We start from the raw sequence: 22712 nt of genomic DNA on the forward strand, positions 1-22712 counted from the left end.
TATTTTGACGTTCTTTTGAGCCAACACAAGCAGAAATCAAAGCTTTCACATTGCCCAACGACTTTTCCAACTTCGCCGCTTGATCCCGTAAATGCTGGCTTGTAAAGCCCAGGTCTTCATATCCTTTCTCCCCCCAAAGATCTTTCATTATCTTCATGTAGCCTTGCTTTCGGCCATTATTGGAACGCGGTGGCTCTTCTGCATTTGCCAGTAGCAGCGCTTTCTTCTTACAATCCAACAAATCTTTCTTCATTGTCTCACTCCATTTTGTCCTTCCTTTTGATCGCTTTTGGCTCTTGCCTTCCTCTATACTCGTTATACCCAATTATAGAAGCTACTAACCGAACTTGTTAAAATAATCCACATTAAAACGAAGACAACATTCACTCGTTCAGAGACACCAAATTGTCTTCCAAGAACCACAAAGTAGTCCAAAAGACAGTCCAGAAGGCCTTTAACTCTCTAGATGTGTAGTGGCGCTCCAAACTCGGCTGGCTTTCAATAAATCTTACTTACTTACCGCTATCTTTATCTTTTATTATTATTATTATTATTATTATTATTATTGTTGTTGTAGTTGTTATTGCTATTATTATTATTGGTATATTAGTTTCGGTATCATTGCGACGGGATGGCAGCGACCAGGATCTGTAATCATACCTAAAGGATTGGTATACATGGCGACAAAGGTCAAAGAAAACACCCATCTTTTTCTAAAGAAACTGTGGTGATACGTCGGTGGGGGTACCAAGGTTAGTGATTTCGAGCGTTAGCCCTTCGTCAGAGCGAATGACGCGCTGACGAAGGGCTTACGCTCGAAACGTCAGCCTTTCAACTCGTTACGGTGGCCAATTTACAATTTCAACTTAGTTGATATAACCAGTCATCTCTTATATAGTACACTGATAGATACGTCACAACTTTACCATAGGAAACTTTAAATCAGAATTAATTAATGAACAAAATTTTCCACCTTCAGAAGTGATCCTTGTTTGCGCGCACAAATGAGCATCGTGAAAGAATTTTTCAGATTCATCGTTTCTAATGTTTCTTGCCTTGGATCTGACTTTGTACCATATCAGCAAACACCCTACCATTTCTCAGCAACACTTCAGGTTTGTCAAACTCCACAACTTGTCCACCACTAAGAACCAGCACTTTGTCATAATCCATGATGGTATTCAGACGATGAGCAATGGTCAGCACGGTGGAGTCTTTAAACTTGTGGCGAATAACCTGCTGGATTAGATGGTCAGTCCTAAAATCCACATTCGCGGTTGCTTCATCCATAAAGATGATCTTTCTCTTCTGAACTAATGCACGAGCCAGACAGACCAGCTGCCCCTCACCGACACTGAAATTTGCTCCGAATTTTTGAGTTTGAATTCGAGCTGACCTGGGAGACCTTCGACCAACCTCTTCAACTGTACTTCCTCCAGCACTGTTCAGAGATCTGCGTCTGTATGCTCTCTAATTGGATCCAAGTTCCTTCTTAATGTTCTAGCAAAAAGCACCGGATCTTGCGTTATAACAGCCATGGACCAGCGAGCCTCTTGGAGATTGATGGATGCAAGGCCAATGTCATCGATGAACACCTGTACAAATGAGTTATACAAAAAGCGCCATAGGAAATGAACGGTTCTGCATGTCTACCTGCAGGTATGTAGACAGATTTTCGAAAAATTCACGTCGTCAAAGAATATTTTTCGTTTCATGACAGAATCTTAAATTTTCGTAGCTAAAGACTAGGGAGACTGGATATAAGTGGGATATTGCTGTCACAATGAACCTGAGGCATGAGAACGTCTCCCAAAATTTACACCAATATGTGACTCGATTGTAGAGAATTAGGCCAATTTGCATCTTAACATTACCTTCCCTGAAACTTCCGGCATACGGAACAGAGCAGAAAACAACGATGAATTTCCAGCGCCAGTTCGACCAACAACTCCAATCTTTTCTTTCTCAGAGGCGCTAAAGGTGATGTCCTTTAATACTCAAGGTCAGCCTTCATAGTAAGCTAAGGAGAGATGACCAACTTCCAGGCTTCCTTTATCGAGCCATGACTGAGGGGGACGGGTTTCAATGCTGTAGCCGGGTTCAGACCTTATCTTAGTATAAGACATCACCCGCTCAATTGATGTCATCAGATTTTCCATCTCTGAGGCCAGTCGCACAGAATATTGTGTGCCGTCCAGGGACTGCAGTGCTTATGTTAAAGCGAGTCCAGCCAGTGCTGAGAAGAATAAATTCTCTGAATTAAGTAGTTATGTTTAAGATTGGATGGTTTAGGAGTGCTGGGATTACTATTTGGGTGATACACGAAAGAGTGCACAAGCTAGCCGTATCTAGCATTTTTCATATCATAACATACTGGAGAGTTGAGCCAGCAGAGAGGAATTTATTTAAAGGCACTTTATCCTTCTATACCCATCTTAAGTCATCCTCGGAGACCCAGGGGCTGAGTTGATTTCAAGTTAGGGCGGAAGAGCCCCTAGGGACATTGTCTTACAAGACTAGTTCTAAACGGTCGCAGTCGTTCTGGCATATGATTGGTGCCAGAAAATCTTTGTGCTTTGCTGCCCAATCAGAGTGAAGTGTGCTTTGGAGTCCATTCGCGTGTTTTAACACGGACATATACAAGAAGCTCAGTTACTCGCCATGTAATTTTGGGCCGTGCGATGGAGCATTGCTCGAGGTGAAAAATTTCAGTCTCAGCACACAGTCTAAGTGAAATCGATCAGACTGTCCGCAAAAATCTTACCGGAAATTATACTGAATACTTTCGCAGGTATCACTAGAGAACGTGTTTAATAGTTTGCGAGGTTCGTATAAAACACAACGGTTGCAGGCTTTAATATGTCGCTTTAAACGTTAAACGAGATGTAAGCTTGAATCTTTCTAGATTTTCTGTATGATTTGCTGTTACTGAAACTTTGCCAATCCCGTGAAGTTATTTCGTCGCACGGGCCACGCAGGTATGTCGAGTAACTGGCGCTTACGCTTACGTAGCTTTCTGTGCGCGCCAAAATCTAATCTTCGCTTCGTAGTAAAATCTTTTACAATATGACCAAGATTGCAGCGAACGCTAAGTTCGTGGACGACCTCCAGCAATCGTTTAAAGAAAGCTTAGCGGTGTTTCCGGTTAACGAATTTTAATCTGAACAAAAACTTATAATTATCGACAACATCGTGGGAAGGAGAGATGTTTTCGGACAGATACCGACGGGGTTTAGAAAGAGCTTAATCTTTCAACTGCTGCCTAGAGTGTTCAAATTCTTGAGCTCGAAAGGCCACGGATTCTCTTCTAGTCCCTTGGTCATTGTCATTTCACCTCTTTTGTCGATTGTTTAAGACCAAGTTTAACACCTTGGATTAGTGGGAATCGATACTGCTTTTATTGGGGAAAATAAAAACCAAAGACCAAGAAATATTGGATGGAAATGGCGGGTTAGCTTTATTGTAAATTTCAGCTTTACACCAGTTGCTCGACATACCTGCGTTGCCCGTGCGACGAAATAACTTCACGGGATTGGCAAAGTTTTAGTAACAGCAAATTATACAAAAAATCTAGAAATATTTAAGCTTACATCTCGTCTAATGTTTAAGCGACATATTAACGCTTGCAACGATTATGTTTTATACGAACCTCACAAACTTTTAAACACGTTCTCTTGTGATACCTGCGAAAGTATTCAGTATAATTTCCGGTAAGATTTTCGCGGACAATCTGATCAATTTCTCTTACCTTGTGTACCGAGATTGAAACTTTTCACCTCGAGCAAAGCTTCGTCACACAGCCCAAATAAACATGGCGATTAAGATGTCTGTGTTAAAACACACGAAAGGATTCCAAAGCACGCTTCACTCTGATTGGGCAGAAAAACACAAAGATTTTCTGGCACCAATCAGATGCCAGAACGACTGTGACCGTTTAGAACTAAAAGTGGCTCAAATTTGATAACAATAGGCTTTGTTAGACAGGCGAAAAATGACCCTATATGGCCATTTTTTAACAATGACGCAACAGCTTCAGAACACACGAGGGATTTGTCGAAGCTTCCGATTAGCATACGAGCGAGAAATTTTAACGCTCGGAAAGACTAGACTTTAGTTTGGAACTTTGACGACTTTAGTTTAGAACTATGACAGTTTCTGGAGAAAGATTTATACGGGGAGAGGTGGTCTGAATGAGACACGACGTATTTTGAATTCTCGATGTGTGCATTGCCACATTAGCGGTCAATTTTTTCCTGGGGTAGACCATTGAGAGTTGACTCGACGAGACAAATTTACATATTTATGATGCACGATCCTCGCAGGAGGATCATATGTATCTAATACCGCAGTTCAAAATATATGAACTTCATATATACATTGTATCAGACAAATTTACGCTACCCACTTCCCCGAAGCGGCTAAATCAGCGTTTAATTTTCCCTTGGGGTACTCCAGTGACAATTTATCTGTCGTGTGCAAATATGCGCTACCTACTCTTCCAAAATAGCTAAATTGTGATGCCAAAAATTTTTTTCCGATTAGTCACGAACTTTTTCTCGTCGCCTCGGCCAAAGTCCCGCTACAAAGAACAAAAGGACTATTGTTTACTTAATGTGTGAATTTGAGCCGGAACAATTGACCATTTCTTGATACGCTTGTAAGACAATGTCCCCAGGGGCTCTTCCGCCCTAACTTGAAATCGACTCAGCCCCTGGGTCTCCGACGATGATCTTAAGTCAGAAAATTGTAACAAGTCAGGTCCCTACGATATTTAAACAAACAGACTTTTATCCAGAGATAATTTCATTCATTATCATCGGCCGCTTGTCTGTGAAAGTAGGTGCTTTCTTTCTTAGGCTGATAAAATGTTTCCAAAATGTACTGCGCTTTCCATTGGATAGCGATTTATCAAGTGGATAGAGTTATCCACCCTTCGAACAACCGGAGCCAGATCTTGATCTGTGAGCGACTGTGTGTTTCCCAGTCTCAACACGTCATTCATCCACCAGGGTCCAGTTGTTCGAAGGACGATTAGCACTAACCCAAGGTTAAACTTTAATCCACGTTTCCTTATTTCTCTATTCAAGAACCTTTTTGGGATAATTTTCCCTATTCTTTTTTAGAGCATCAGATCATCAAATTGTAGACGAAAATAGTTCAACTGAACTTTCTTTTAAAACTTTCAGATCTGAAATGAAATTTCACACTAACCCCGGGTTATCTTAACCCAGCTTTGAACAACCCGGCCCAGAAGAACAGGATGGACAAGACACCCGCTCCCGCTCTTGGATTTGTGCTATTTGCAGCGTCAACCATTTTCCTTGTTAACCTGTCAACTCTCAGAAGTGATTAACACGTAACTTTTCCCTGTAATATTCATTCATTATTCAAGAAACAGGTAGTGAGAATACTCAAACTTATCAGGCAGAATTTGCTATGTTGATCTATCACCAAATTATCGCAACTAATTTAAAAAGAAATACGTAGCAGCTTGAGAGGAGAATTAACAATCAGATCTCGGGGCTTGAAAGGTTTATGGGAGAAATAATGAATTAAACGTCATGTTACGTAACATTGATAGAATTTGAAGATATCTATCAACAAGTACGCTGGAAACACGAATATTTCGATAATTTGAGGAAGACTCTCTTTTTGATTACTACAAAGCACATCTTAGTGAGCTGTCAAAAGCTGTCAACTGATAAAACAAAACCATAAATGGAGGAGTATTATCGCGTGTTTTATGATGTAGTTACATGTACTTTTGATGCGGATTGCGAAGTTTGGACGGCATACCATTAGCCTCCTTCAGACGAAAAAGAAGCTAACGGGACACATTCGAAAAGTCGTGAATTACATCGGAAGTAACTACATTGTAATTCAGCATCGGTATATTCGTTACGAGTAACAACCAGAATCTTTTTCATGACATCGTTAAAATATTCTTCCAACTCAGTTTGTTCTGCCTTAGGTCACGTGCAAGTCCAGATGCTCAGTTGCACCATTTAAGCGACAGTATTGCTTCCACATAGGGCTTCCACAGACATGATAGGAATAAATCTTTCAATTAACGGAAGGAGTCGCTCCGTCAAAATAAAGAACTCTATTTATCTCTTGCTTCTGAAAATCTACTCTGAGCCATTGTGCCTTAGCCTGGCACCTTCGCGCCAAATGCATTTCTACTTACCGATTAAACAGCTCAAAAATCCAGAAAATAAAAGTAAGGAAATATTCTTTGCTTGTTCACATAAGCCTGTTTTAAAATGAATTGCTTATTGTTTGGTATGCAAATACCTGGCCCTCTGAAATAATTTCAGATTGCGGCTAGGGTTCACTGATGCAGATCGTGAACACAAGCGTGAAGAAGTCGAAAAATTTATTGTCAAAACGAAAATGATAAGCATATGATAAATCTGTTTGTAACGGTTTTTCTTTTTCTCAAGATACTACACAACTTAAAAGAATATCGCTTGTTTCGCGCACAAAATGTAAGGGATTGCCTTTATCTTCCCTCAGTATAGAGTGTCAAACATTGATAATATCAGCAATAATATTAGCAAATAATATCTTCAAATAAGTTTCCTTCGACTGACTGTAAACTGCTGATGCAGTCCGGCCAAAGTCGCCCGAAAAGTGTTGTGATGCCCATGTGACGAATCCGCGCCACAAAGGTGGGTGCCCCCTAACACAAACAAAACACAGAACATAAACGAGTCCGAGAACACACGCCACAATACAACTAAACGTAGGCCTAGAGATATTTATTATGCTAATAAAACAATAAAGCGACTAACAATAACGATAATACAATGATCTAATTAATTTACAGGAATACGCTAACTTAAACTACAGTACACTAAAACTATTTACAAGATTATTACTATTAAGATAAAAAAAAAAGGTTTTTTTTTTTTAGTTCAGTTCGGTTGGGTTTCACCTTACGCCCGCGTCCGTGTTCTTCTCTTGTCCACAAATCACCACGCTCCACCAACAAACAGTGCCCTGACAAACCAAACTCCCGTTTCTCCAACCAGGTTCCTGTCTCACCAGTTCTCAACTTTGCTCGTTTCCTTCGTTTCAACTTTGCTTCGTCTTCTGACAACTTTGCAGTTTTCAACTTTTTACTTCTCGTAACTTGACTCGCTCAGACTTGTTATTGAATTAGTTACTATCTCTTCTTCCTTTAGCTCACAGTCTGGTAGATTCTTTGCACACCCGTTCCCCCGCAAATGGTTTTCTACCGTGAAATGGAACGATTGTTCTGAATGAATTTCTCAGAAATGATACTGTGCCGAGTCTCCGTCGACTCAAAATTTTCCACGCTCTTCGCTCGTAACTCACAAACCTTCACCTCACTTCTTCCAAAAAAACCACACCGTACCAAACCACCCAAATCCTTAAATACACATGGACGCAAGGTGCCCGAAAAGAATGAAGAAAACTATTTGATATACACAATAAAGGTTAATTACACAACAGTTTACACAAGTGAAGAATAAAAATTACGTAACAGATACAAATAATCACGAACTACACTGATCCTAAGAGAATAAAAAAAAATAATTTACATAAAATAAATAAATTCCTAACACTTCCATGACACCTCCCACCTTAAATAGCTATTTTTTGGGGACATGGAAACACAAAAATAGTGCTTAATTAAAGATTACATTAATATACTGTAGAGCAATATGAGGTATTTACGCCCTACTAAGGGCATCTACGTTACAATTTTGCTTACCACTCTTATGTTCTATTTTTATGTCGTACTCCTGTAAGGTAATGCTCCACCTTAATAGTTTCCTACTCTTGTCGCGAACCTGATTTAACCACACAAGGGGATTGTGATCCGTTTGCAGCTTAAAAGTGCGGCCATATAAATAATAGCGAAATAGCTCTACAGCCCAAACAATTCCTAAACATTCTTTTTCTGTGGTAGACAACTTTTCCTCTCTAGGCTGTAACTTTCTACTAGCATATGCTATGGGGTGTTCCTCCCCGTCCTGATCTTTCTGACTTAAGATGGCCCCAAGACCTCTATTTGACGCATCTACTTGCAAAATGAACTCGTCATTCCAGTGTGGTGGCCTCAAAACAGGGGGAGTCTGCATTGCAACTTTCAAATCCTGAAAAGCTGATTCATGATTAGTACTCCATTGAACCTTAGAGGGATTTTTACCCTTAGTGAGGTCGGTAAGGACAGCAGCCCGTTCCGAAAAATTTGGGATAAATTTCCTATAATACCCGATTAAGCCAAGAAAAGATCTTACCTGCTTCTTAGTTTCTGGTCTGGGATATTCTTTAATGGCTTGAACCAAAGCTGTGCGGGGCTGAATTCTATCACCTCCAACTCTGTGACCAACAAAATCGACCGTTGACATCGCGATCTTACATTTGGACGGCCTAGCATTCAGTTTGCACTCTCGTAAACGTTGTAAAACCTGTTGGAGCTCAAAAAGGTGTTGGGGAAAAGATGTTGACGTGTCAACCTCGACATCATCAATGTAGGCATCTGCAAAATCTAACCCCTGCAAGACTTTCTCAGACATCATCCTCTGAAAGGATGCTGGAGCTGTTTTCATACCAAATGGCATAACTAAGAACTCATACAAGCCTTTGGTAGTAATAAATGCGGACTTTTCGATGGTAGAGGTCTCCAAGGGAATCTGCCAGTAACCTTTTGTGAGATCAATTGTACTAATGTACTTAGCAGAGGCAATCTTCTCAATCATACGTTCCATGGAGGGAATAGGATAAGCATCCATCTTTGTGACAGAATTCATTTTTCTGTAATCAACACACAGTCGTATTGTACCATCTGGTTTGGGAACAATGACAACAGGGGCCGCCCATGGACTAGTAGAATGGCGTATTATGCCCATTTCCAGCATATTTTCAATCTCTTTGTTAACCTCCTCCTCAAGTTTTTGAGGGACCTTATAAGGGGCGCACCTAATGGGTGGGGAATCACCCGTGTCGATTTTATGCACCGCTACATTGGTTAAATTTGGTTTTCCTGAAAATACATCAGAATACTCATGTAGCAAGTTTTTTACCTGTCGTCTTTGATCTTCCGTCAAATTATCAGAGATCACTACATCTTTACAAGTCTCATCGTGACCAAATGGGAAAACGTTGCTTTCGTGCGGCAGTGACATCTCTGGGGACTCCGCCATTACTAAAGCAGCCATTTCATCACGGCTCTGCCATTTGCTAAGCAAATTAATGTGATAAGTGCGATGCTGTTTGTACATCTTGCCTGTATCAAGCTCATAATTCAATCCGTCCTCTAGTGCTCTAGTGACTTTGAAGGGTCCTTGCCATCTCATTTCTAATTTACTCCCAGGGGTGGGAAGCAAAACTAAGGCTTTGTCTCCAACTTCTAAGTGTCGTTTTGAACTATGAATATCATACAACCGTTTCTGCTTACCTTGGGCTTGCTTCAAGTTTTCTTGAACAACTTGTTGCATCGTTGCAAGTCTTCTTCGGATCTCAAGGACATGAGTTATCAGATTGTCTTCTAAAGATGATCCTTCCGACCAAGTCTCCTTGATAACGGCGAGGGGTCCTCTCACCGTATGTCCATAAAGTAATTCAAAGGGCGAGTAACCAGTGGACTCACAAGGAATCTCTCTATAAGCAAAGAGTAAGTATGGGAGATACTTGTCCCAGGTTTGAACCCGCTCTCGAACAAACTTCCTCAGCATACTCTTTAAAGTGCCGTTGAAACGCTCCACTAACCCATTTGCCTGGGGGTGGTACACTGATGTCTTAATCTTAGTTATGCCTAATTGCTCATACAGCTGGGCCATAAGCTTACTCATGAAATTGGAGCCCTGGTCAGACACTATCTTATCGGGGATACCCACCCTAGAGAAATACTGAATCAATGCATCTGCGACCGCTTTTGAGCTCGTTGACCGTAAAGGAATGGCCTCTGGGTATCGTGTAGCATAATCTACGATTGTTAAAATGTACCTGTAACCCGTTGTTGTCCTGGGTAATTCTCCTACAATGTCGATGGCAATTTTCTTAAAGGGTTCAGTAACAATATCTACAGGCCTCAAGGGTGCCCTTTTTGACTTCAGCTTCCTGGCTACCACCTGACATTGCGGGCAAGTTGCGCAATATTTGCGAACATCAAAGCTTAGACCAGGCCAGAAAAAATGTGCGGTTATGCGTTCAACTGTCTTCTTGCTACCCATATGACCTGACAAGGGGATTGTGTGACCAACACGCAGGATTTCATTCCTATAGGATTCTGGTACTACAATTCGATCAACAAACCTTGTTCCATTATGTTCTTCGGGAAGATATTTACGGTGCATCAGGAGGTCGTTAGTGAAGAAGTACCCATCCGATTCTTGTGGTGCCATTTTGGATGATTTCTTGCGTACTTTCTCGAGAGTCACGTCTGACTTCTGATCCGCTATCAGCTGGTTTCTGTCTCTATCTAGGATGTTTACTGGAGGTTTAACTTTACTAGGTTCTATTATCAAAGTATCACTCTCAGGATTCTTCTTACTTGTCTCTTCCTGAACCATGCCCTCAAATAACCTTTGCAAATCTCCTTCCTCTAGAGCTACAGGCTTTATTTCTTTCTTCGCTAAACTCTTGACGGCGAGTGAATTTTCCCTGTCAATTAGCTCGTCTGCTTTCAATTGGGCTTCTTGTAATGCTTTCTGTCTCCTAGTCATCACGAAGGCCTCATCTCCACCAATGTCATCAGCTAGAACATTTCTCTCCCATTGGTCCAAAACATTTTGTCTCGACAGTGTTCTTCCAAAAGACGACCTGCCAAGTAAGCAATCTACGGGTAGCCTCTCCAACACTCCTACTAATTCTACGTGTTTACCTTCTTTGCTGTCAAATTCAACGTTTGCAAGTGGGACTGTAAGACGTTCTCCCGCAGCTGTTAATACTGTGATATTCTCCCCTGTGAAGGCTGTATTGTTTACATATCTTTTCTGGACTAGAGTCCTAGTACAGCCAGAATCAATGACCATTTCTGCAAATTTCCCGTTTATTTTACCTCTAAGATTGCAAGGAGGGAACTGAGATTGTCCTGACGTTAGGGGTGTCATACACAGGAGGTATCCCTGTGAAGGCTTCCCACGGCCCTTTCCACAGTTGAACGACATGTGACCTGGTTTACCACATTTGTAACATTTAATTTCAGGCCTCGTGGTTCTACGGGCTGGAGGGGAGGATGGTTTGGAGGGTCTTACATGGTATTGGTCTTGTTTCTGTTCAGACAATAAGTTATCCGCCTTAACATCTGGCCTCTTCTTTTTCCCAAATTTCTCATAACTAGCGGTTGACATATACTTACCATCAACAAGTGGCCCTTTCCTAGATTGAACATGTAAATTAGCAAGGTTGCCAAGTTCTTCAGCAGTTTTGGGCTTTTGCTCCTTTAACCAAGCTCTAAGCTCAGGACTTACCGCATCAAGAAGTCGCTCCATCAATACCTGTTCAATTATCTTATCCGCATCACCAGTAGCCTCGGCAACAGCTATCCAGCGGCTGAGATACCTTCGGGTTCTGTTTCCCCACTGGACGAAGTCCTCGTCGGGCTTTTTCTCTGAGGTTCGAAACCTATATCTATAGTGATCTGCGGTTAACTGGTAGGCTTTAATAATGCTTGCCTTACTCTCGTGGTAATCCTGGCATACAGGGTCTGGGATTTCTAAATAAATAGACTTAGCCTTTTCAGTGAGCTTGGGTACTAAATTACCAACCCATTCCCCCTCGGGTAAGGATTGCGCCCTTGCAGTCATTTCAAAAATCCGGAAAAAATCATCTATATCTTCACTCTCCCTCATTTCCCTGATTTTGATAAACTTGGGCCTTTTAACCTCATTGTCACTTACCTGTTTCCTTTCAAACTCCCTTACAGCAAATTCTTCCTTTTCAGCTCTAAGGTTTCTGAGTCTCTCCTCCTCTCGTACCAAACGCCTTTCTTCTTCTTGGGCTTTTTGAGTTTCAAACTCCCTTCTCTCCCTCTCTAATTCCCTTTCAGCCTGACGCCTTTCTCTCTCCACCTCCCTTTCTAACTCCCTCATTTCTCTGTGTTCCTGACTAATTCTCTTCCGCAGTTCTAACATCTGCAGCTCACGCTCTTGTAACTGTAATTTCTGCTCAAAACTAAGACCAGTCTCCAAAGTTTCCTCCGCAAGGTTTTCTTCTGGTGCATCGAAACTCTGACCTATGCGATCTGAAGTTCTGAGTTTGCTCGCTAAAGTCTTAACACCATCCTTAGGAGAAAAATGAATACCTCGTTTGATAGCCTCAGCTCTAAGATCTTTAAGGACCCAAGAATCATAGCCGATCGCTGCAGTAGCCATATTAAATAATCGTATACTATTACCTTGCGTGTCTCCTGTTGAGCTGTTTATGTAAACTGTTAAGGAGCGATCCCACTCCTGACACCAAAATATGTGACGAATCCGCGCCACAAAGGTGGGTGCCCCCTAACACAAACAAAACACAGAACATAAACGATGTCCGAGAACACACGCCACAATACAACTAAACGTAGGCCTAGAGATATTTATTATGCTAATAAAACAATAAAGCGACTAACAATAACGATAATACAATGATCTAATTAATTTACAGGAATACGCTAACTTAAACTACAGTACACTAAAACTATTTACAAGATTATTACTATTAAGATAAAAAAAAAAGGTGTTTTTTTTTTAGTTCAGTTCGGTTGGGTTTCACCTTACGCCCGCGTCCGTGTTCTTCTCTTGTCCACAAATCACCACGCTCCACCAACAAACAGTGCCCTGACAAACCAAACTCCCGTTTCTCCAACCAGGTTCCTGTCTCACCAGTTCTCAACTTTGCTCGTTTCCTTCGTTTCAACTTTGCTTCGTCTTCTGACAACTTTGCAGTTTTCAACTTTTTACTTCTCGTAACTTGACTCGCTCAGACTTGTTATTGAATTAGTTACTATCTCTTCTTCCTTTAGCTCACAGTCTGGTAGATTCTTTGCACACCCGTTCCCCCGCAAATGGTTTTCTACCGTGAAATGGAACGATTGTTCTGAATGAATTTCTCAGAAATGATACTGTGCCGAGTCTCCGTCGACTCAAAATTTTCCACGCTCTTCGCTCGTAACTCACAAACCTTCACCTCACTTCTTCCAAAAAAACCACACCGTACCAAACCACCCAAATCCTTAAATACACATGGACGCAAGGTGCCCGAAAAGAATGAAGAAAACTATTTGATATACACAATAAAGGTTAATTACACAACAGTTTACACAAGTGAAGAATAAAAATTACGTAACAGATACAAATAATCACGAACTACACTGATCCTAAGAGAATAAAAAAAAATAATTTACATAAAATAAATAAATTCCTAACACTTCTATGACAGCCCATTTGATCAGACCCAAATGTTAATTTGCACAATCTAATATTGAATTATTATGGTGAGAACAATTAAGCCTGCATCAGTAAGTGGTAATTTGTGGCCATCAGTAAAACGAAGCGAGATGGAAAATTTCTCTTTCCAGGAACATTTTTCAGTTCGGTGCATTTTTCTTTCCCGGGTGCTCTTGCTTAATAAATTGGAACTCCACCTTCGCGCAACCAGCTTGGCCAGAAGGATGTCGGAGCGATGACTGTCGCAAGAATATACCTATTTTCTGTTTGCTATAGGCCACCGCTATTGCTCGTGACCTGGGTTTTCCTTTGCCCGCATAAGAAATTACTGTTGAACCAAAAATAAACTTGTTGTCTAGTTCAGTACAACAAGCTTGCCTGCGGGGAAGACGGAGCGAGGAACGTTTATGGGTTCCGGTTGGCTACAGGCCAGTAGTTGTTCTTTTGACTCTGGTTCAGTATCCATCGCCCACAAAAGCAATTGAGGTTTTGTGAAGAAACGATTGCGGACAAGTAAACGTGTTGCCTTTTCACACGAACAAAGATCCACCGACTAGAAGCAACTTTCAGAAACAATAATCACGGTACTTTTTTTTGACAAATCTCGTGTAAAATTTCATAGAAGTATGGAAACAGTTTCTTTACTTTGATTTGTGCAATGTTTCCTATAGCTTGTTCACACGGAAAGAGGAAAAAAGTTCCCGACCACATTTTTCGAGTTTTAAGAGCGCTGCAATTTTTGAGAAAACGAGAGAAACTTGAGTATGATGAGTTTTTACACAAGCCTATTATATTTACTCATGTTACAATGCATTGCAGACACTGCAAACGGAACCCTTAGCTCCTTGCTTAGAGGGACTTGGTGAAAGCCCTCAGTGTCGCCTTTTGACAAACAAAAAAGAAGTGGTGTGGTTGTTCCATCGCCTTGGGTCTTTCTTGTGATTCAAGCTATTTTTGTGGCTACTACCTCTTTTAGAAGGCGAAGCCACATATGTCCTCGAGATGAGCGAGTGAGTAAGTAAGTAAGTGAGTGTAACTGTTACAGTAGAATTCCGATCTTGACCCGATTTTGATACGATTTTTCCCGGTGCTACTTATTGTTTGTTTTGGAGTATCTTGGTAGTTCGACATTCGCTCTCGATACACAGTTGAGTGCTCTCCTTTGTGATTTCTAACTTATAGCCACCAGCAAATTATGTTTTCAGTTCTTGCCGTGACTCTGCGGAAGAAAGCAGAAGACGATAAACATCTCACAACCATTTCAGGATTGCGCGCTATTAAAAGAAAAAAACAAACAAACAAACAAACATAAGGTTTCCTTGCAGAAACATCTTTGTAAGTGTGATCAGCGCATCATGAAATTTAATGAAAAATTTTTCAAGAGAGAGCATTTTACGTATAGATACCTTTTAAATCAGTAAATCATTTAGATTTGAATGAAGACACAACCTTTCAAGTTCCTGCCGTGACACTACAAAAGATCATAAACATCTCAAAATAATTCCATAGAGCCATATATTGACTCATAATTTAAAGCAAATATCTTCCTCGCAGAAATATCTCATTAGATGTGATTTGCACATCATGGAAGCTGTGAGGAAATTTTTTCTTTGAAAATTAAAGAGAGCATTTTTATCGTTTGAATCAGCGACTTATGCCGAAAAGAGCCGCTGAATTTGCGAAGCGAGCAAGCTTCGAATTACGGTACTTTAATTGAGTTATGCCAGTGAGGATGATGGAACGTAGGAATTTTAGAACGGTGGATAGGTGGATCAGTGGAATGGCAGAATATCTTAATTAAGACGTGGAATGACGGAATATCTTAAAACATGGAATGCGTTTTTGCATAAAAAAAAAGTCTAAAAACATAGAAATGCAATAAAACAGGAAAAGTATTTATCATTTCCCAGGCGAAATTAAAAGAAGCATAACAGATAATTACTTATTGTTGGAGCTTAGTAGGAGAACCATGAGGCTTTCGAGCTAACCTCTCTTTAAATCATCATTAGATTACTACTGTTATCATTATTATCATTGCTAATATCATCATGTGAAGCCATTTAATCACTGCTTGAATTTCAATTAGACAATATATTCATGAATCATCTTATTCTTGTAGAGCAGGGTACTCGTAAATATGTAGGATGCAGCAGATTTTCTGTTTGGCATTTGAGACTCTGTGACAGTATCTTCCAGCGTCATTATACAACCTCTAGTTCGTTTTTAATGCTATAGAAAATTTGTTATATCAGTAACCACATGCAGTCTTTGCCTGTCTATTTTTAGAACTTCCTTTCGCTCAGCTTCATGATGGAAGAATGAGACAGCCTCCTTAACGTGGTCATTAATCCGAGAAATAAGCATGGATGGAACACCGCCTCCTAACCGCCTCCCTGTTAGCTCAATGGATAGAGCGCGGGACTGTAGTGCGGGAGGTCGAGGGTTCGAGCCCCGGCCGGACCAACACTCAAGGTCTTAAAATAATTGAGAAGAATTTGCTACCTTTCTATAACATCAAGAAATGGTTAGATATTCTAGTCTTCTCGGATAGGGACGAATAAATGGAGGTCCCGTCTCCTGCAGGGTTGGGGTAGGAAGACCTAAATATTCCAAACACGAGATTACTGTGTGATGGATGTCCTCCCCTGGGGTGGGATGGGTGGGTTAGGACAGCAGGTCTACATCAGCTATTACAGCTGCCAATTAATCAACTTGCTTAAACAAAAAAATGAACTTCAACTTCAACACGGCACTCCTTCCATCCGTCCTTTCTTCGATTCCTGAACCAGTGTATAAAATGATGGCAGTCGCATGCGTCTAAATCGGGTATAGAAACCAATGGCCTTCGCAGAAAGCAGAAAGGAGTTGTTTAAATTGACTTAATCAAAGGAAACAAACAAACAAAACTTTCATGAGACTCTTTACAGATGGCTCAAAACGCTGTTAGTCGTTCATTGTTGTATAACTGGTCGAAGGAGTCTGAAATCCAAGTATGCTGAAAGAACAGTTTCGAACTTAGACACTTGCAAATTCTATAGGAAAATTCATTACTTGACGAGGGAATTCCGCATTAAGTTGCACGCGAAAACCGATATGGCACGAATCGCGAAGCGATGAGTGTGATATCGGTTTTCAAGTGCAATTTAATGCGGAATTCACGAGTGAAGTAATGGATTTTCTTTGAATCGCATAACTGAATAAAAATGAGAAAAAAAAGGCAACAGCATTACATAAAATTGTTATATTTACGTAGATGCGAAACAATATCACTTAGCTTCGTTTTCAACTCGCTAAATACCTCCCTTCGTTAACCAAGCAGAACGCGAGATTTTATTCAATGATGCGATTCTGTATTAAACTTATTGTACTCTCTTCGAAGAAGAAAAACAAACGCTTCAACTGAATTAGATTAAAATACATCCAGTCATAAAACATAGCCTTTTTCAAAAGGGTCAAAGCATCATGAGATCGTCTATATAAAAAGGAAAAAAAACCCGATATTATGCCAACTTTTGGATGAGAGTTTAGTTACAAAGGAAACTGTCTCAAGTAGACAACGTGGTTTTTATGGGGCACCTACAGGGTAGCTTTCAACTTTTGCTAAAAAGCAAAGCACATGTGAAATCGTGCTAAGAGATTGTGGTGAGTTTGAATAGAAAAATGAAATATTTTTAAACAGTAATATGTCAGAGTAAACATTTGGGAGGGGTTAGCATCTTGCAATTACTTCTAAAGCCACCTTCTCCTAAAACGATGTTAATTTTGTGCGTAAACCAAAAAAATAACTTAAGTCTCAGATGAGATAATATATAAGTAATAGTTTTAGTTTTTATCTAATTATGTATGCAATTCTAAAAGGGAAGGTTTTAGATGCTACTCGTCTTTGCAAAAGTTTTGACAGAAATTTGAGGAGCTTGGCACATATCAGCCAGGATTCAGAGCGCTGATCAATCACTATCCTCGGTGTCTTGAAAGCAGCAATCAATGTACCCCTTTGACTGGATTCTGGCTTTAGGCTGTTTAATAATTTTTAGAATCATGCCAGCGGTATTTTCCAAAAGAGGCATACTCTTTGATAATCTCAATACCATGCTTAATGCATCAACGCATTGGAACTTCCTTCATGTTTCACTGTCATGGTTAAGAAAATGATTTTCTTTGATCAGACAATTTTATATTCTTGACCAAACAAAGTGCCATATGTCTGCTGTTCTTCCACGACGAGTGGTGCAATAATAGGTATGACGCTTTCTCTAAACATCTCTGCCTTGTTCGTCATCCTCAAGTGAGAAATAACACTTAATTTACTCACGGCAACTGTTCGTAATCATTTTCAGCTGTACTCACTGGACTTTACAAATACTGAGTAATTCTTGGCAGTGGAGCTCTAACTTACTACAAACCAGTCACACAGACAAATGTCGATCTTTCTTTCTTCTTAAAAGTAATAAGATTTTGCAAACAAAAGATAAAATATCCTTATCGCGTCTTATCTAGCTACATTGTTGCATTGTAAACGGTTACTTTTTTTAAGTACTTAGAAGTGGAGACGTGATATCTAGTAGCATTTGCCAGTGTCATTGATGATGATATTGTTCTATTGTTCTACGCAGTAAATCTATTTTCGATTTTAGTTGGCTATAGATACTAGTTGGTTTGTGTGAGATGTTAAAATGGCTGCCCAATATCGGGAAAAGAGCCCTTGGTGGCCTCTTTAACCAAAATTAATGCAATTCAAAAATACCAGTAAGACGTTAAATATATTCCCGTGTGGTTTAATTGATATTGATTCAGGCCCAGGCCTTAGCAGTCTCATTTGTCACAAGAAACGAAGACTGCTTGAAAGGACAACGGGACACGTTATTGCTTCTTTGCTCTCGATAATATTTCATCGATAAATATAAAGCGCTACCGTATTTAAAGCCCTAAATGATCTTTTAAGTAAGCTTTCATCTCGTCCACGTGATCAGCCTAAATTTGAAGTCAGGATAATCAAATACGTAAATTATTTTTTTCCTCATGCATACCTATCCAAATAAGTTTCGAGACGAAACTTGCCTTGGCATTGGGCAAGAGATTATATTATTCATTGGGTGAATAGCAGAGCAGGTGTATAATCACTGAACCTCAGCGAAATTATATGGCTGCCTTCCAAGCGTTTCGATTCCTGTTAGTAAAAGCACATAGCTATCTGGTATCACCGTATTCGAAAAGTTCCTTTTCTTGTCACCCAGGCCACATATATCCTTTAGGGACTTCAGGAAATATTTTCACTTTTCAGACCGGCTTTCGAGTCTGGTCATACGGCCAGAGGAGAGGGAACAATCAGATAATTTTTTCTAATGACGATAACATGGGGACTTTCACCATGATTAGTAATGAGTTATCCGCTAACAATTCAGATTTCGCAGCTAATTATCGTGAAGGGATGAAGGAATTTTAAAATCACGTCTACCCACATAGATTACCTATCGAATATCTTTCTTCAGATCATTGTAATTATTGATTTCTGGCCTGGGTCTGATTTCTCGAAACCTGGACTAGTCAAATTTCTCCCCATGTAAGTCGAAACACTGAAAGAGCTTTTTGATTCGATTGAACCCAGTAACATCTTCGACAGCTTTTTCCACTGGAGTGCCTTTCAGTATGCCTCAGTTACCCAGGCAAAGAGTGTGAAATGCTGGGTTGGAAACCTTTCTCAACTGAGCTTAGCACGGATATTTCAACGCCTTTCAAAGTCATACCTATATATTTCCTTCAGGTCAGAAGAGCTTATTTCGAGCCGAAAAGCGGATTCTGCGCTATCTAATGTCATCCAGTTTCTGGAAAGCTATTCGTTCTTAGAATTTTCATTTTCTTTCTGATTGCCCAACATTTAGTTATCTTTCAATCTATGGACAACTGATCATTTAATGATATCCCGATGACGTGGTGAAACTTTGTCCATTACACCCCCGCTTATTTTCGAATTGATCGATGACAGACATCGGTCACGCATATATTAAAAAAAAGTAAAAATTATTCACCGCGGCGTGACGCGCCGAATGAATCATTTCGCTTCTGATCCACCTACAATTCAAATATAAATGTTTCCTAACGTGATCTCTCGCGTTTAGCGATTACGCAGCAAATTAAGAGAGGGAAATTATATATGTTCAACCTATTTAGCCATGAGGATCAATATCATCTACCCTTTTGTTCGTTCCGAAGTCTTTCCTCGACTTCATGTAAAATATCAGACCTGCGTTCGTTGATAAGATCCGCCATAGATTCTGGAATTATTCAGTTCAAAATTTTAATCTATAAATGAGATATACCTTTTGAAATTTGCCTTTTCGCTATTATTTTATAAGCCTTATCAAAGTTAAAAAGTATAAAAAACAAAAAACGAGGGATAAGACTGAAAATTACCAAGTATTCGGCTATTTCTCAACACTCAAATGTTTGATATTAGTGATCGGTTCGAAATAAAAAGTGAACATTTTCCATAACCAATCCTAGAAGAAAGAGAAAATTTAAAAGATCAATAGTGTGGCTTGTCATGACCTTTTTTGGTATTTTTAAATAGTGACGAAGTTGTCTGCGTAAGCGAGTGGAACACGAAAAAACATAACAAGCCATGCCAACAGGAAATGATTATAGAGAACTGCCTTTTATCGATAAAAGGAGGGTCTATGTACAGCATATGCACGACATGTAGATTTGTGTTAAGATTAGGAGAATATGCATCTGTAGACGATTTGTAATACTAGAACGTCGGGGAAGATTCCCTGACTGGTCGCGTTTGAAAGCCCTTGTAGCGACTTGCCCCCCCCCCCCCCCCCAGAGAGTAGGTTTCCACATGTATCCAGGTAGCTAGTTAGCGGGCCATGCATGCATGTTTTAAAACTTTGGTGAGTCGAAAGTCAACACAACGAGAGAAAATGTAGTGACACTGCATAATTATTCAGGTTTTGAAAGGTTGATAGCCAAACTTGTTCATTAGCTTTCGTCGAAAGCGCAACCCATACTGTCGCTCGTATCGAGGATATGGTGCAGCGATATTGAAACCAGTTTGTTTATTTCGCGTTAAGCAGATCTTCGCGCAATTAACACTTAAATTGTGCATTTTTATGGCTTGGCTTTGCCGATGTACTTTAAACAATGGCCGAAGACCCTGATCAGCTGAAAAACGTCTTGAAAGAGCGAGCCGTAGAGCTGTTCAACTTATGTGACCAAGACGGCAAGGGATATATCACTGAGAGCGAACTACAACATGTTATCGCCGAACTCGGGCTACCTCTCGATGCAAGCCAAGTTAAGCAGACTTTCAATGAACTTGATAACGATGAGAATGGCTACTTGACTTTAGAGGAGTTCACTGCGGGATTTGGTCTATTCCTGGGCATTCAATCGAATGATGAAGGCAACAACGATTTGAATGAAATCACATCAGTCAGCGATCCCGGCCGGGAGCTGTTCTTTCTCTGTGACCCTGAGGGGAAGGGTTACATCACGAAAGTGGACTTAGAACGGGTTGCTGGAGATTTGAATTTGAATTTCGAGCAGCTTGATTTTATATTCGATAAGCTTGACATCGATAAAAATGGGCGTTTGACCTTGGAAGAATTCGTTGAAGGATTCGGGACTTTTCTCAGCGAAGGTAACGGTTCGACGGAACACGACTCGTCCAAACATGTCGACGGTGATTTGAACGACGAGTTTACAAAGCAAAGCTTGCCTGAAGGGCATGATATATTCGAAAGTTTAGAAACGGGACCAGAATCTCCAAATTATGCCTCAGAAGAAGCGCTCTTTCGAGGAATCGTGGAAAGCGTCGGAGAAGATATATTCTCAGGGTAAATTTACCGCTATTGATTGTCCATTTCAAGTTTAATACATTGACCCATCTTTGATTTATAGTGTCATATGTTGTCGCTACACGCGCTAACTTCTGTATCTTATCAAGCTTACAATAATGTCTAAGAGCTATTACTGTTATTATTTCTTTGAATGTTTTGAGAGGGTGTTTGGGGAAAAGGGCGATTTATGGAAAGGATTATTATTATTTTGTTCAAGTGTCTTGACGTGAATTGTCTCGTTGCTTTCCTAAACCCCAGTGGGCCGTTGAAAGGGGTAATGTTTGTTTACATGTTCGCTTCGCACGGGGGTTTTAAATGCAGATTTGTATCGTTTTTTCGAGAAAACGCTTTTACAAGTCTTAACATTTTGTTCTGCATATGGTTTTAAAGGCGCGAGGCGATTAGCATACCAATAAAATCATTGTTAACAATAAGAGGTAAACTGAACGGTAGGGTTTTTGTAATTATTCAAAGTTCCTAAGTAAACAGTTTTATTCCTTCGCTTTCTGTTAAACAATGGTGGCTGTACTTTTGCTTTTCTGCTTATCGAAGAAAGCAATCTGTCGGTCTAGTTTTATCGTAGGACTCTAATTCCGACGCGATATGCTGTTAACAAGTTTTCCACAAAGGAATTTTTGTCTTTCGGTCCATGAAATAGCGACGAAAAATATTTATTTTGTGCGCTGAATTTTTAATTAACTGTTGCATTTTTAATTTTCGTGGCCGAATTGGTGGCACAAGTCATACAATTTGATTTAAAATCCCTGTTCAGATAAACAAATCGTTTGCACCTGCCCATCTTGCTGACTAAATTGCTCATCCCGACATATTTTCAAATTTTTTTACCAACAAAGTAATTAATCACTAATGCCAATATCTTTTTAAACGATTAAATTTAATTTAATTTTTGATCCGTTTAGCGTGTATATCGTTAATTAGACATGTTTCCAATTTACGGTTTGATCTTTATCACACAGGAGTCTGACCAAAGATCAGCTGCGAGATCTGTGGGAAGCTCTGAGGAAAAACGATGTCCGAGGATTGCAAAAGTTCGAGGAATTTTTGGGAAAAGTTTGCGGCGAGATAAGACGAGCGAAAATTGATTCGGAGCAACTGGAATCTGCTCTTAAAAGGTAAAGTGAGCATATACTTGTTAATTTTACATGTTTGATTTACCGGCCAGCCAAACATTAATGTTTGGCAAGCGATTAAATTTCCCTATAGCCGTTGCATCACATGCAGCAGCTGCACTTGGCTGTTACATGTAATTACCTCAAACATTGACTGTTTCGTCTAGGAAGTTCTAATTCACGGGAGATGCAGTTATTTTCAGCACATTTTAATTTGATTTCAAGTGAATAATATTAGGCAACAGTTTAGCCTCTTTTCGTAATTCTTAATATACTTGCTCTGTTTTATGCTTATTGTATTTACTGCAATAGTGTTTTCATTGTTAATCCATCTATAG

General features: G+C 40.0%; 2 protein-coding genes and 1 pseudogene across 4 annotated transcripts; 1 reads left to right on the top strand and 2 right to left on the bottom strand.

Moving 5' to 3' along the window:
• Positions 1-1041: 1041 nt before the first annotated feature.
• Positions 1042-2174, bottom strand: LOC111340566 (ATP-binding cassette sub-family C member 4-like; annotated as a pseudogene).
• A 4572-nt stretch (positions 2175-6746) lies between these two features.
• LOC148735673 (uncharacterized) lies at positions 6747-12487 on the bottom strand. Of its 3 annotated transcripts, none has more exons than XM_088754700.1 (2): positions 10288-12487; positions 6747-9633 (listed from the first exon to the last, which is right to left on the bottom strand). In XM_088754700.1, exons 1-2 carry the CDS (start codon positions 12345-12347, stop codon positions 7701-7703), a joined length of 3993 nt encoding a protein of 1330 aa, XP_088610826.1. In that variant the 5' UTR covers positions 12348-12487; the 3' UTR covers positions 6747-7700. The 3 variants fall into 3 exon arrangements, with proteins under 3 accessions (XP_088610826.1, XP_088610825.1, XP_088610827.1); XM_088754699.1 differs by having other exon boundaries at positions 6747-12257; positions 12371-12477; XM_088754701.1 differs by having other exon boundaries at positions 8208-8352; positions 9057-12487.
• A 7731-nt stretch (positions 12488-20218) lies between these two features.
• On the top strand, positions 20219-22381 carry LOC111340570 (EF-hand calcium-binding domain-containing protein 4A-like). Its single transcript, XM_022947427.2, has 2 exons — positions 20219-21241; positions 22222-22381. The coding sequence occupies exons 1-2, from the start codon at positions 20547-20549 to the stop codon at positions 22379-22381; spliced, it is 855 nt and encodes a 284-aa protein (XP_022803162.2). The 5' UTR covers positions 20219-20546.
• Positions 22382-22712: the final 331 nt, after the last annotated feature.

Source organism: Stylophora pistillata, chromosome 3, assembly GCF_964205215.1.
Source record: "Stylophora pistillata chromosome 3, jaStyPist1.2, whole genome shotgun sequence".
NCBI lineage: Eukaryota > Metazoa > Cnidaria > Anthozoa > Scleractinia > Pocilloporidae > Stylophora > Stylophora pistillata.